We start from the raw sequence: 12,762 nt of genomic DNA on the forward strand, positions 1-12,762 counted from the left end.
CTGGGTCAGTATCCCAAAGTTCTCAGAAAATTGGGTGCTCTTATGTATATACAGTCAGATGAGTTCTAGATAGCTTGACAGCTTGAAATTTCTGAATTTTATGCTTAGATTTAATCACTATTATTATTATTTGTGTGTTTTACTGTTAAATTTATATTGCTTTAATGAAGTAAATCTATAGGACTGCCCTGGGTAATACTATGAACAAGTTATGTAGCTAGGAGAAAACTATGTGGGCCAAATTTATCTTGGGCATAACTACACTGACTTCAGTGAAGTTATGCTAGGGATGAATTTGGCCCTGTGTCTCTTTATCTGCGAGGAATATTTTCTCTCTGGCCAAAGTAACAGCTGCAGTGTACTCATACGAGTTAAAAAAAAATCTATATTTTTTTCAGCATAGTGATGTGCAGGCCTTTTGACTCTACAATGTAGTAAGTCTTATTTTTACATAATGATTTGCATGAAGTCACTAACAGTCCTTATGCTACAGCTTTTTGCTTCCTATCTCCTCCCTCTTAGTTTGCGGTGACCTATATTTCAGTCTCTTTTTTTGTAGCTGAAATTCCCAGTGGCTGATACAACAGCTGCAGTGTGCTGATGGAGCTCCAAAAAAGGGTGAAGCTCATACCCAGGACTGCTGTTTCAGGTTTGGCAGAATGAGCATAGAAGTCTTTTGCCAATTTTTGATCATGTGAAATTTAGCCTTATTACTTACATAGTGACTGCATAGTACTGCACATTATACCTTGTAACTGGGATTTACTTCTTCACTTTGCTTCTTCATGGAACTAATGCCATTCAAGTGTTTGTTTTTGCTTGTATAGTAACAAATTATTTAAATATATTTGAAGTCATTTAGATCTGTAGCTCTGAATATGTAGCATACATTAGAATTCTTTTATATAACACTATTCCCGTACTAACTGGTTAGTATTTCAGATTTTGAAATTACTGGTCTGACAAGCAATTACTAACTTCAGCTGCAATGATGGGCTCACTTTAACAATCAAGGGAGACAGAAATTGTGTAAAGGTAATTTGTGAGCTGCTTTAGTTAGGTTGTGTTTAAAGGAAGAATAAACATGACGGGATTAAATTTATACATGATAAATCATCGTTATGAAAAAATCCTATAGAAATGAATACGCATGAAACCATAGAAAACAACGACTTTCCTAGAGGTTTTCTACAAAATCTATCCTACAAAATCAGATTAAAAATTATATCCCAACTATTGATTTCAATAGGATGGTTCAAAAAACCCTGCAGGTTTCTAAAGAACTCTATTCTTTTTATCCCAATTAAATTTGATAGGACTTTTCAATAGGGACATGCAGCCAGAGATTTGACAAATAAGGAAAGTTAGCCTTGGCTGAACAGAATTGTGCAATGGGTTTAATATCATGAAGAGAAAAATAAAATGTAAACAAAAAAGGAGTCTTAACAAACAAAAATAGGATTTATGGATTTAAGTTGTTTTCCAAAAGAACAGCAAAGTGTCAAGGAATGGTGATGAGGAGGAGAAAGCAATACTCATCCATTTTATTGCAATATGTATTGCATAGATCCAGATTCTTCTAATTAAATGTGTACATCAATCTTATTTTTGTTAATAAATTAATTTGCTTAAACTCCAACTCTATCTCTTTCTAAGCAACTGCCTTTTTATACTATTGCTACTACTTTGCACATAAATAGTGCTTTTCAGCAAAAAGCACTTTACAAAGTTGTGTGAGTATTACCTCAATTTTACAGAAAGGAAAACACAGAGAGGATATGATATTTAGCAGCCCATCTTTGGCAGTGCTGGGACAAACCCCCCTAACTCCGGATTCCCATATACAAGACTCTAGTACACAAAAAATCTGCATGCAGTTGAATGACTACATTTTAAATGTTGTACTGTAGCTGAGAAAGAAATTGTATTATTGTTAACTGCTTACCATGTTTACTTTTACAAATTCTATTCTTTTAACTAATAAGCTTTATCTACTGTACGGCTTTAAAAGTATGTGCAAATATTTAAATATTCACCATAGCATTACAATTCATGTTGTCCTGGAAATCCATGCAATTTTAGTGAAACTGCCAGGAAGGTAGAAAGTTTCAATAGGCACAGAATAGCCTTGTACTTTACAAGTTTGTAAAGTGATTGGCATACATACTTCATTCCTAACATTGCCACTAGAAGAGATGAGTGAAAAGAATAAACAATGTAAATTAATGGACTCATTCCACTACTGTAGGAACTGTTTTTTTAAAGGAGGCTTTTTACTAACAAGAAATAATATCAATGCAGACTTCATGAAATCAGAAAGCATTACGTCACTGAGGGCCAGATTCTCAGGGGTAAATCAGCATACCTCCATTGACTTCATTGGATTGACACCAATTTACACCATCTGAGAATCTGGCCCTGCAAGTCTAAAATTGTTAAAAATATATTATTTCAACTACTCCTCACTCCTTCCTCTTCCTTTTCTCAGATTTCATGACTCATGGTACAGCTGCACTTTGAACTGGGAGTGTAATTCCCAGTTTGAGGAGATTTACCCGCACTAGGTCTGATTGAGCCAGGGAGCTAAAAGTGAATGTAGGTCTGGCAGTGCAAGCAGCATGGGGGTTAGCTGCTTGCAGCAGGGGGGCCATCTGAGACGCTAGGTATGTACTTGGGGAGGCTAGCCCCTCCTACTGCTCATGCCACTACAGTGCTTTTAGCACTAACTATATCAGAGCTAGCACGGGTATGTCTCTTTGAGCTGTCAATCACACCCCTAGCTCGAAGTGTAGATATGCCCTCTGTGTTCTCCGGGTTCACTGCCTATATCTCTGTTTCTTTAGTAGCTGTAACGCTGACTCCTTTTCCTCCTCTATTCTGCTCTCTTTGGTTTCTCTCAGGGTTCTCTTTCTGATTCCTTCCTCTTTTTCCACTTTACTTCATGGGCTTCATCTATCACCTTTAGGCTGACTACTCCCAAATCTCCTCATCCCCAGTCTCCTTCTGTTTTCCTTCACAGTTCTGTCCCGCCAACACTTTTCTAGATGTCCACTGACAACTCAAACTCACTATGTTGAAAACTGAATTCCTAGTATTCCTTACAAAACTCACATTGTTTTCCATTACTGTTGATAATTCCTCTATATTACCTGTCACCCTGGTTTGCAACCTCAGTGGCATTTTTAGCTCCTCACTTTTTCTCACAACCGTACATGTTGCCTTGTAGAGCCCTTTATTACAGAGCTCACTGGACCACTGACAGGTTGTCTGCATGTTGCTGGCTGGTCACATGGTAGTATTCTCTTCATGTTTCTAATTGTTAAACTGTGTTAAAGGAAGCTAAAAATATTAAATACTTCCCAAACATTAAATTTTCATGTAAGTAATTGCAATAGCTACCTTAGGAATAGTTTGTAATCACAAATAGGAGGGGAAGTGTTCTTTGCCATCATGATTGGGGAGCAAGGTGGCCTTAAGAATCTTTTTGTTAAGATATAGTCCACACTGAAAAAGTTAAGATTATAGAACAGTTTCCTTAACTCCATTTTAACATGCTCATAATTTCTGCAACATTCACATTCTGAGCTGAAATTTTCCAGGCTCGGTTTCTCCTGAAGCTGAATTGCTAGAAAAATATACATTTTGTACTGTAAAACAAGACAAAACAAAAATCTGACTATGCTTGTTTTGAACTGGGCTACAGGAAAAATGGCAAATGTTTGAAATGTGAAAGTTAGCATGGATGTAATTTTCACTGAGGCCTAGTCCCTTTATTTCATTTTTGAAAGAAATCATTTTTGAAAATCTCTTCTTCGGCTATCCCTCGATGCGAGGATGATGTCTGCCAAGAGGGTTCATAGGTGGGTTTTTAAATGGCTGTGGGGCCCAATTCGTGCCCTGCAGATTTTCCCACAGAAGTGACAGGTGTAATCTTTGAGGAGACATAGTTGTTGGCTGGACTGTTGGCCCTTTCTTTCCTCCTTTGTCACCTCTCTGTTTCTTTTCTACGTCTGTTCTCCTCAAAGTGAGCTGTGGCTTGGTGTATGGTGTAGCGCCACTGTGTTCTGTTCCGCACCAAGTCCTCCCAGTTTGTTGGGTTGATGCATCCCTTTTTAAGGTGTACTTTCAGTACATCTTTGAAATGCTTCCACTGCCCTCTGTGAGCCCTTCTTCTCTGACTTAACTGAGAGAAGAGTACTTGTTTCGGGAGACGAGTGTCAGGCATACATACACAGTGGCCAGGCCAGCGGAGTTGGTATTTCATGACTTGCGCCCAGTGATGAGCTGCCAAAATCTTAACAACTGGTTCCCTCCTCACCCCACGAGGGGGTAGTGGCCCGCCCCTGCCCCCCGGGATTCCTGCCCCATCCAACCCCCCCGCATTCCTTGACGCCCCCCCCCTGGACCCCTGCCCCATCCACCCGCCTCCCCTGTCCCCTGACTGCCCCCAGAACCGGGCAGGAGGGTCTCGTGGGCCACCGTAGTGGGTGCCCACCCCGCCCCGCCCCTAAGAGCCAGAGGGACCTGCCGGAGGGCGAGGTGGGGAGTCCTGGCGATGCTTACCTGTGGCGGCTCCCGAGAAGCATCCGGCAGGTCCCTCTGGCTCCTCGGGGCGGGGGAGCATAGCTGAGGGGGAGCAGGGGGAGTGGCTGCTCCCCCCACTGATCACATCTAAAGTGGTGCCTTAGGCACCAACTCTGTGGGAGCTCCGGGGCTGGAGCCCCCACAGGGAAAATTTGGTGGGTGCAGAGCAGCTCCCCACCCTGCGCCCAGCCCCAGTTCACCTCCGCTCTGCCTCCTCCCCTGAAACCCCCCCCCATCCCCGCTTCCCGCGAATCAGCTGTTCATGCGGGAAGCTGGGGAGGGCTGAGAAGCAGGTGGCGACTTTGCGCTTAGGCCCAGGGAGGCAGAGGTGAGCTGGGGCTGGGAGCAGTTCCCCTGCGCGCCCACCGTGTTACCTGCTGCGGCGCAGGTGGCCCTCCTCGAGCCCCCCTGCTCCAGCTCCCCTCTGCTCCGCCTCCCTGGGCCTGAGTGCGAAGCTACCGCCTGCTTCTCAGCCCTCCCAGGCTTCCCGCAGGAACAGCTGATTTGCGGGAAGCGGGGGGGCGGAGAAGGAGAGCGGGGCGGCACGTTCAGGGAAGGAGGCGGAGCGGAGGTGAGCTGGGGCTGGGTGCGGGGCGGGGAGCTGCCGGTGGGTGCTCTGCACCCACCAAATTTTCCCTGTGGGTGCTCCAGCCCCGGAGCACCCACGGAGTCGGCGCCTAAGGTGCCACTTTTGGTCAGCTGTTAAATTTAGAAGCCCTCTTAGAAGCGGTTGTCCTTCGCGTAACAACCCGAACCCTCGCGGAACAACCAGTTCTAAAAGGGCGTCTAAATTTAACAACCGGTTCCAGCAAACAGGTGTGAACCGGCTCCAGCTCACCACTGCCTACGCCTCTATACTGCTGATGTTGTCTGCAGGGAGAACGCTGATGTTGGTGCAGCATCTTCCCAGCTGATCCTGAGAATCCTCTTGAGGCAGCACTGCTGGAACCACTCCAGTCACTTGAGATGTTGTCTGTAGGTTACCCAGGTCTCACACCCATAGAGAAGGGTGGGGATGACAACTGCCTTTCAAACTAAGATCTTGGTGCCTGTTTGCAGATCCCTATTACTGAAGACTTGTTTGAGTAGTCTTCCAAAATATGGGCTGGCACAGCAGATCCTGTATTCAATTTCTGTGTCAATGCTGGCTGTTTGGGAGAGGTGGCTGCCAAGGTACAGAAAATGGTCCACATTTTCCAGGAGTTCTCCACTGATGGTGATTTGTGGAGTAAGAAGAGTAGTCTGTGCAGGTGAGGGCTGGTAGAGTACCTTGGTTTTCCTGATGTTGAGAGAAAGACTTAGGCTGTGATAGGCATCTGCAGAAAGATTTAGGGTCGGCCTCTATGTGTGCAAGAATGACCCAGTCATCTGCATACTGAAGGTCAGTGATGCCAATTCTTGTGATCTTGTGATTTGTTTGGAGATGTCAGAGATTGAGGAGTTGGCCATCCACACGATACTCTATCCTGATTCCATCAGGAAGGCAGTCGCAAATGAGAATCAGAATCACAGCAAGGTAAATGGAGAAAAGTGTTGGAGCAATGACACAGCACTGCTTGACACCGGTGCGAATGGTGAATGGTTCGGTCTCTGAGCCATAGCACAGAATGGTGGCAGTCATCCCATAGTGGAATAGTCTGATGGTGGAAATGAATTTCTGTGGACAGTCAAACCTACACAGCACCTTCCACAGGGCATCATGATTGATAGAGTCAAACACCTTGGTTAGATCAATGAATGCCATGAACAGATTCTGGTGTTGCTCTCTGCATTTCTCCTGTATCTGTCATGCCACAAAGACATGTCAGTTGTGCCTCGGGATGGCCTGAAGCCATACTGTGATTCAGGGAGGACTTCCTCAGCAAGGAGGAGAAGGCGGGTTAGTAGGACCCGGGTAAGGATCTTCCCTGCAATGGAGAGCAGGGTAATACCTCTGTAGTTCCTGCACAAAGATTTGGCCCCATTCTTGAATATTGTAACAATGTTGGCGTCCTTAAAGTCAGGTGGGATTTCCTCACATGTCCAGATTTTGTCAAGGAGTTGGCAAAGTTTGTGCTGGAGCATTGTTCCACCAGCTTTAAAAACCTCAGCTGGGATGCCATCGGGGCCTGGTGCCTTGTGATTTTTTGTGTGGATGATGGCACACTGGACTTCCTCAGAAAATGAGGGATAGCAAGGTGTTGCATTGCTGAGCATTGTGGAATAGACTTGATGGTGTCTTCAGAGACCATGGATTCACAGTTTAGTAGGCTATCAAAGTGCTCCTTCCAGCGTTGTTTAATGGCCGCATTGTCCTTGAGGAGGGCGGAGCCACCCTGGGAACATAAATGGGTTGGGCTTTTGGAGCTTGGCCCATATATTTGAAAATCATAAGCTAGTGAAGCATCACTTAAGAGCATTATCAGAGGGCATCTGCTAAGATTTTATCAGAGGTTAAGAATTTACTGTCCAATGTATGACATCACTGTATCGTCTTTTCGCTTGACTTGACTAAGGCTACTGGTGGGATAATTTACATAAGGGAAAGTTTTTTAAAACGGAGATAGCCTAATCATCCAAAAAAATCCGCCCAAACAAATGTTCCGTTAACATCAGGGATGGGAGAAACTGCAGGCATGGAAGAATGGCAGAGCCTATGATTTTAAGGGCTCTGCAGTTCTTGCTGCTTTCTGCAACATTCAGTAAATGCTAAGCTTTCATTTTTAGGAAAAAAAAAAGTAAGTTTATCTCTTTTCCATGTTGTTGATATAGCCACTGTGGTGTAAAAGGATAGAAAAATATTGCCAGACAAATAACAGCAGCAATGGTGAAAACTCCCACTCCCACTTTGCGGAGCATACTCAAAACCTGGAGTCAGATTCATTAGGCTTGCCTAGAGCAAGTGCAAGGTGGAGTGAATGCTTATGCATTGTTGCAAGAGCTCATCAGTGTGAATAAAGCTTGTGCAAATCTAGCCATTAGACAGCATAGCCAGAAGTGATGAGTGTACTTTATGAACTGAAACATAGAGAGCCTTAATTCAGATATGGGTAAACAACGTACAGAACAGGGGTGGCCAAAATGTGGCTTGCGGGGCACATGTAGCTCTTTACAGTTAAAGTGCAGCTCACGGAGCCTCTCCAACCCCCCCATTCTCCACCTAACAAACTTGTGGCAGAGCTCAGGACCCCAGAGTGGTGGGGTAGGGGCTTCTGCCCAGTCAGGAGGGAGGTCCTGGGGCTTCAGCCCCGCCAGGCACGCCTGCTGGGGCTCAGGGCTTCAGCATGAGTGGAGCAGAAGCCCCAGACTCTGGCAGGTGCCTCCCACAGGGCAGAAGCCCGAAGCTCCAGCAGGCATGCCCCAGCTCTCAAACTTCTGAAGCTTGTCAGATGCGGCTCAGAGGGTCAGTAAGTTTGGCCACCCTGGTATAGAAAATCAAAACTGAGCTGTGTGATTCTTTCTCCTTCCATAAGCACACTTTGTTGATCACATTTGATCTTGTTCCTTATTGACAAAATGGGAATATCTTTTTGTTAATCTCTGTAGCCTTGTCTCCACTGGAGCATTTTGGTGGTGCTGGCACCACTACAACCCCAACACAGCGTGCATCTACACACACAAAAGCACTTGCAACAATGCATAGGCACCTACACCATCATTGTGCGCATAGGCACCTACACCATCATTGTGCGCAAGTGCAATTGCTCTGAGCAATGCTAATCACTGTCTCATCCTCCACCATTTGACTCTGTAATGCTGAAGTGCCACTGTTGACACTAATGTTCAATTAGATCTCCAAGTGAATTGCCACAATGCTTCTGTGGTTACAAGTGCTAATATGATCATTGGATGTATAAATAAGGGAATACTGAGTAGGACTAGAGAGGTTATATTACCTCTGTATTTGGTGCTGGTACAACTAGTGCTGGGATACTGCATCTATTTCTGGGGTCCATAATTCAAGAAGGATGTTGAAAAATTTGAGATGATTCATAGAAGAGCCAAGAGAATGACAAAGGGATTAGGAAACATGCCTTATAGCAGTGGTTCTCAAACTTTTGTACTGGTGACCCCTTTCAAATAGCAAGCTTGTGAGTGTGACTCTCCTTATAAATTAAAAACGCTTTTATATATATTTAATAAATGCTAGAGGCAAAGCAGGATTTGGGGTGGAAGCTGACAGCTTGCGACCTCCTGAGGGGTCCTGACCCCCAGTTTGAGAACCCCTGCCTTATGGTGAGCGACACAAGGAGTTCAATCTATTTAGTTTTTTAAAGAGAAGGTTAAGGGGTGACTTGATCATAGTTTGTAAGTACCTATATGGAGAACGGAAATTTGATAATAGTGTAACATCGGCAGATGGTATTGAACCTGGGACCTCAATGCATGAGCCTCTACTGCATGAGCTAAAAGCCAACTGTCTGCTAGCTAAATCTGTACAACAGACTCATAATCTCTCTCTAAGTGGTCTCAGTGCCACTAAATGGAGGTGTGGGTTACAGTAGCATTCTCTTCTGTCTTGAAGTCAAACAAGCTCCAAAGGCTGCAGGTTGAAGCTAGACAAATTCAGACTAAAATAAGTGGCAAATTTTTGACTGGGAAGGTAATTAATCACTGGAACAATTTATAAAGGGTTGTGGTAGATTCTCCATCACTGGCAATTTTTAAATCATACTGCTTTATTGGGCACTAGCTTAGTGTCATTTCCCATGATCCTGAGAACTGATAAAGAGAACACAGAAAAGGGTCACTGATAAATAGTTTCTCTCTTTCTCCCCCGCTCTCCTTTTCTCCAGCTCTCATCTCTATTCTTTCTTGCATGCTGTCCTTACTGTTGTAACAGTGTTCCTCTCCTTGCTCCCAGATTTTACCCTCTTTTCAAATGCCACATTAAAAACTTATTTTCCACAAAGGACACAGTCCATAATAATGGTAATCGACCTTGATATTTTTGTGTGTCTGTACTGCTTAGAAATAGGTAGGGATGGTGTACTATATGTTTGTATAGTACTAAGCTCCCAAGCTCCAGGGGCCTCCTGTCACCAAGCAATGGTTAAATATTTTTTAATATCTAAGAAAAATCCCAGGCAAAAAATGTCAAACTGGAGTTGAGGGTATAAAGCTGGATACTGAAAGCTAAGGTTACAATAGACAGAACCACTAGAAAGTAAGGAAATGCACATTTAGGGTCACTGTCCTAAACAATCTTACTCTGCCCCTGTATCAGAATGTCTTCAGAAGAAATAAATACCAGGAGCTACCATCCACTATTGCTTAATTGCATCAATTACTCTAAATACTGAGCACTTATCCAACTGTACTGTACTGTACTGAATGCTCGTGGATAGATCACTGTTACAGCATTTAAAGTGAAAAATACCTCTCTACAAATTACAGTGAACATACCCACTTTCTTTAAGACCATACCCAGTTATCCAAGGGAGACTTTTACATAAAGGCACTCCCAAAATTGAGCACATTCAGTATAATCATTCAGGAAAAGGTGCTCAATGTATACAGGTTTTCAACTCTAAAAGTGTTATTTTACTGCACCACATAGCATGGATTTGTTAGTCTCTAAGGTGCCACAAGTACTCCTTTTCTTTTTGCGAATACAGACTAACACGGCTGCTACTCTGAAACCATGGATATATAGACACTGTAGTTGGAGATATGAACATCTCAAAGATTTCAGTGAAAAATAGTGAAAGGCTGCAAAGTGGAAAAGGATCACCCTTACATATCATAGACATATACAAGATCAAGCCCATTACTTTAGGTTTCTTCAGCTCCACTGACAACTAAGGAAACAATGTGGATTTAAAGAAAGTCATGCTTCTGTCTGGCCAAGCTGAGCTCAGCACAAGACCTGCAGTAGGGACAAAGGTAATTTTATTTCACTTTTCTGATTCCCTGATTCTGGGGTTGACCAGTGGCTGGTTTGGCCCACAACATAAGTTAGAGCAGTCCTGAAGTTGCTCCAATTTAAACCCAGCTACCTAAAGGAACCATTCTGGCAGCGAGTGTGTGTGGTGGTGGTGGATGTTACCAGCTCCAGGCTGCCTGTGGACATTCTGCTCAGTATTGCTAATGCTACCTTTTTTTAATTTTTTAATTTTTATTTTTATTTTGAGTGAAGGGATTTTGGCTGGGCTGGAGCTGAGTCTGGCCATGAGGGAGAAGCTCTAACTCTTTAATGAATTTGAGGCCTGCTTTGGGGGAAGGAAGACCCCTTTGATTGGCTGCCTGCCCCACTTGTCTGTCCCTTAGAGCAGAGCAACCAGAGCTGCTGTAGGAAGAGATCTCTACTGCCTCTCCCCGCAGCTACCTAAAGTTGTTCTCACAGGAGGGAGCAGAAATAGCTTAGCAGCTCAGAACAGCTCCTGTTCCTTCTTTCTACTCCCTTCTGTGAGCAGTTGACAGGGTTCTTCTACTCCTTCCCCCTGCAACACCAAACTTGGGAAGGAGCAGGTGTGTGGGAGTGAAAATCCCTTGGAGCTGCCCCCCAACCTGGAAGGGAAGAGGGGACTGTGCTACAGCTTTCCCCTTCCAAGCCTGGAAGAGGGAGGGTGTGAAGAACCCCAGGAAGAGCAAGGGTGAGGGGGGAGGGGATGAACTGCTGGAGAGTTGGGGGCTGTCTGGGAGCAGAACTGATGGGGGGGCCAAGGCAGTTTTGATCTGGAGGTTGGGAGCAAACATAATTGGGGAGCAGAAGTGGGGATGAGAGCTTTTGCAGTGCAGGCCAGAATTACCTTACCCACTAAATTTTGGATAGTGGGCAACACTAATTCTCTCTTTCACACACATGATGGGCAGGGGAGGTATAAAAATCAAGACACCAACCGCCTCCCCCGTATAATCTTTTTTAAAAAGTTCATGTTTTGGGGTGTCTGGTTTATGATCTCTCAAGGGGGTCCAGCTCAAGATTTTGGATCTCTTGAGGTTGGCAATACTACACTTCTTCTTATTGCCAGATTACTATCTTTCAAATACCTCTTAAAAATGTTTCCATAAAGCTAGTAATCTGGACCATAATCATTATGTGATTGACCCAGTGCTTTCCTGAATAGTTGGTTAAGGGTTTTTATGACAACTGCTCCCACACAGCAAACTTAAGGTGACCTAGTGTAACAGAAAACCAAGTCCATGATGTTTACAGCCACAGGCTACAAACGTCTTAAAATCCTTATCAGGACCCCCTTAAAACAAAATCCTTAACCAAAATGGCTCCATTTTACACCTAATGTGCAATGGGTAGAAGGTTAGTGTGGGAGGCTGGCAGAATTAAGGTTTTTAGGTGATCATTTTGCTGTGTATTTCCAAGCTTAATGGAGCTCTTTTTTTTTTTCTTTGAGCATAAACAGTTGAACTTCCAGGCTTTTCAAGTGTTTGTGTTTTGTAGACTAGGACAATGGGCTCTGAGTACATTTCTTATTGACACATATTTCCGGGCTTACCTCTAGAGTCACAAAAAATTTTGGCTGAGGATTGTGTGTTTTTGGTTGGCGAGGGCATGAAAGCACTTTGAGATGAACTCTTATGTGTAGTTTCAGAGTAGCAGCCGTGTTAGTCTGTATTCACAAAAAGAAAAGGAGTACTTGTGGCACCTTAGAGACTAACCAATTTATTTGAGCATAAGCTTTCGTGAGCTACAGCTCACTTCATCGGAGGGGGTTGTGGGAGGCAGGCTGAGTGTGGTGCATACCCCCCCCCCCCACATACTGTAGCTCACAAAAGCTTATGCTCAAATAAATTTGTTAGTCTCTAAGGTGCCACAAGTACTCCTTTTCTTCTTATGTGTAGGTTTCTGTAGTTGGGAGTGATTATTATTATTCATTACACTTTGCGGTGCCTGATTGTGTCAGACAGCAAGAGAGAGAGAGAGAGTGTGTGTGTGTGTGTGTGAGATGGAGTGGCTGGAGTGAGCCGGCTCCACTCATTGGCCAGGTCCCTGCCCCAAGGGGGCGGGCAGTCTCTTTGATCGGGGGTCCTGGGATGGCCATGGACTGAGTGAAGCTGGCATGCTGCTCCTCGCTTCCCCACAGGCTGCGGGAGGAGGGGAAGAACCGCCCTCGCCCACCCCGGCGCAGAGAGCGAGGCGAGAGCGAATGCCAGAGTGCAGGCGGGGGGGAGCCGGGAAGGGGCTGCGGAGCGGGCAGCGTTCTGAAGGAGTAGCGGGGAAGCCGGGAAAGGAAGAGA

The 12,762-nt window shown here is 44.6% G+C and overlaps 1 protein-coding gene across 3 annotated transcripts in view; it reads left to right on the forward strand.

The window, feature by feature from the left end:
- The first annotated feature begins 520 nt into the window (after positions 1-520).
- The window catches only part of ADAMTS20 (ADAM metallopeptidase with thrombospondin type 1 motif 20), a 207,484-nt gene continuing 195,242 nt past the window's right edge, over positions 521-12,762 (forward strand). Inside the window, exon 1 of one of the 3 annotated variants that reach the window (XM_075124403.1) lies at positions 521-649. Coding sequence is in view for 1 of the 3 variants with exons in the window: in XM_075124402.1 (XP_074980503.1) it covers positions 601-649 (49 nt within the window). In the remaining 2 variants the exon portion in view is untranslated. Of the gene's footprint in view, positions 650-12,577; positions 12,662-12,762 lie in introns of those variants that run through there. The other 2 variants (XM_075124402.1, XM_075124404.1) reach the window with 2 other exon arrangements.

This window comes from Caretta caretta, chromosome 1 (assembly GCF_965140235.1).
Source record: "Caretta caretta isolate rCarCar2 chromosome 1, rCarCar1.hap1, whole genome shotgun sequence".
NCBI classification, from domain to species: Eukaryota; Metazoa; Chordata; order Testudines; family Cheloniidae; genus Caretta; species Caretta caretta.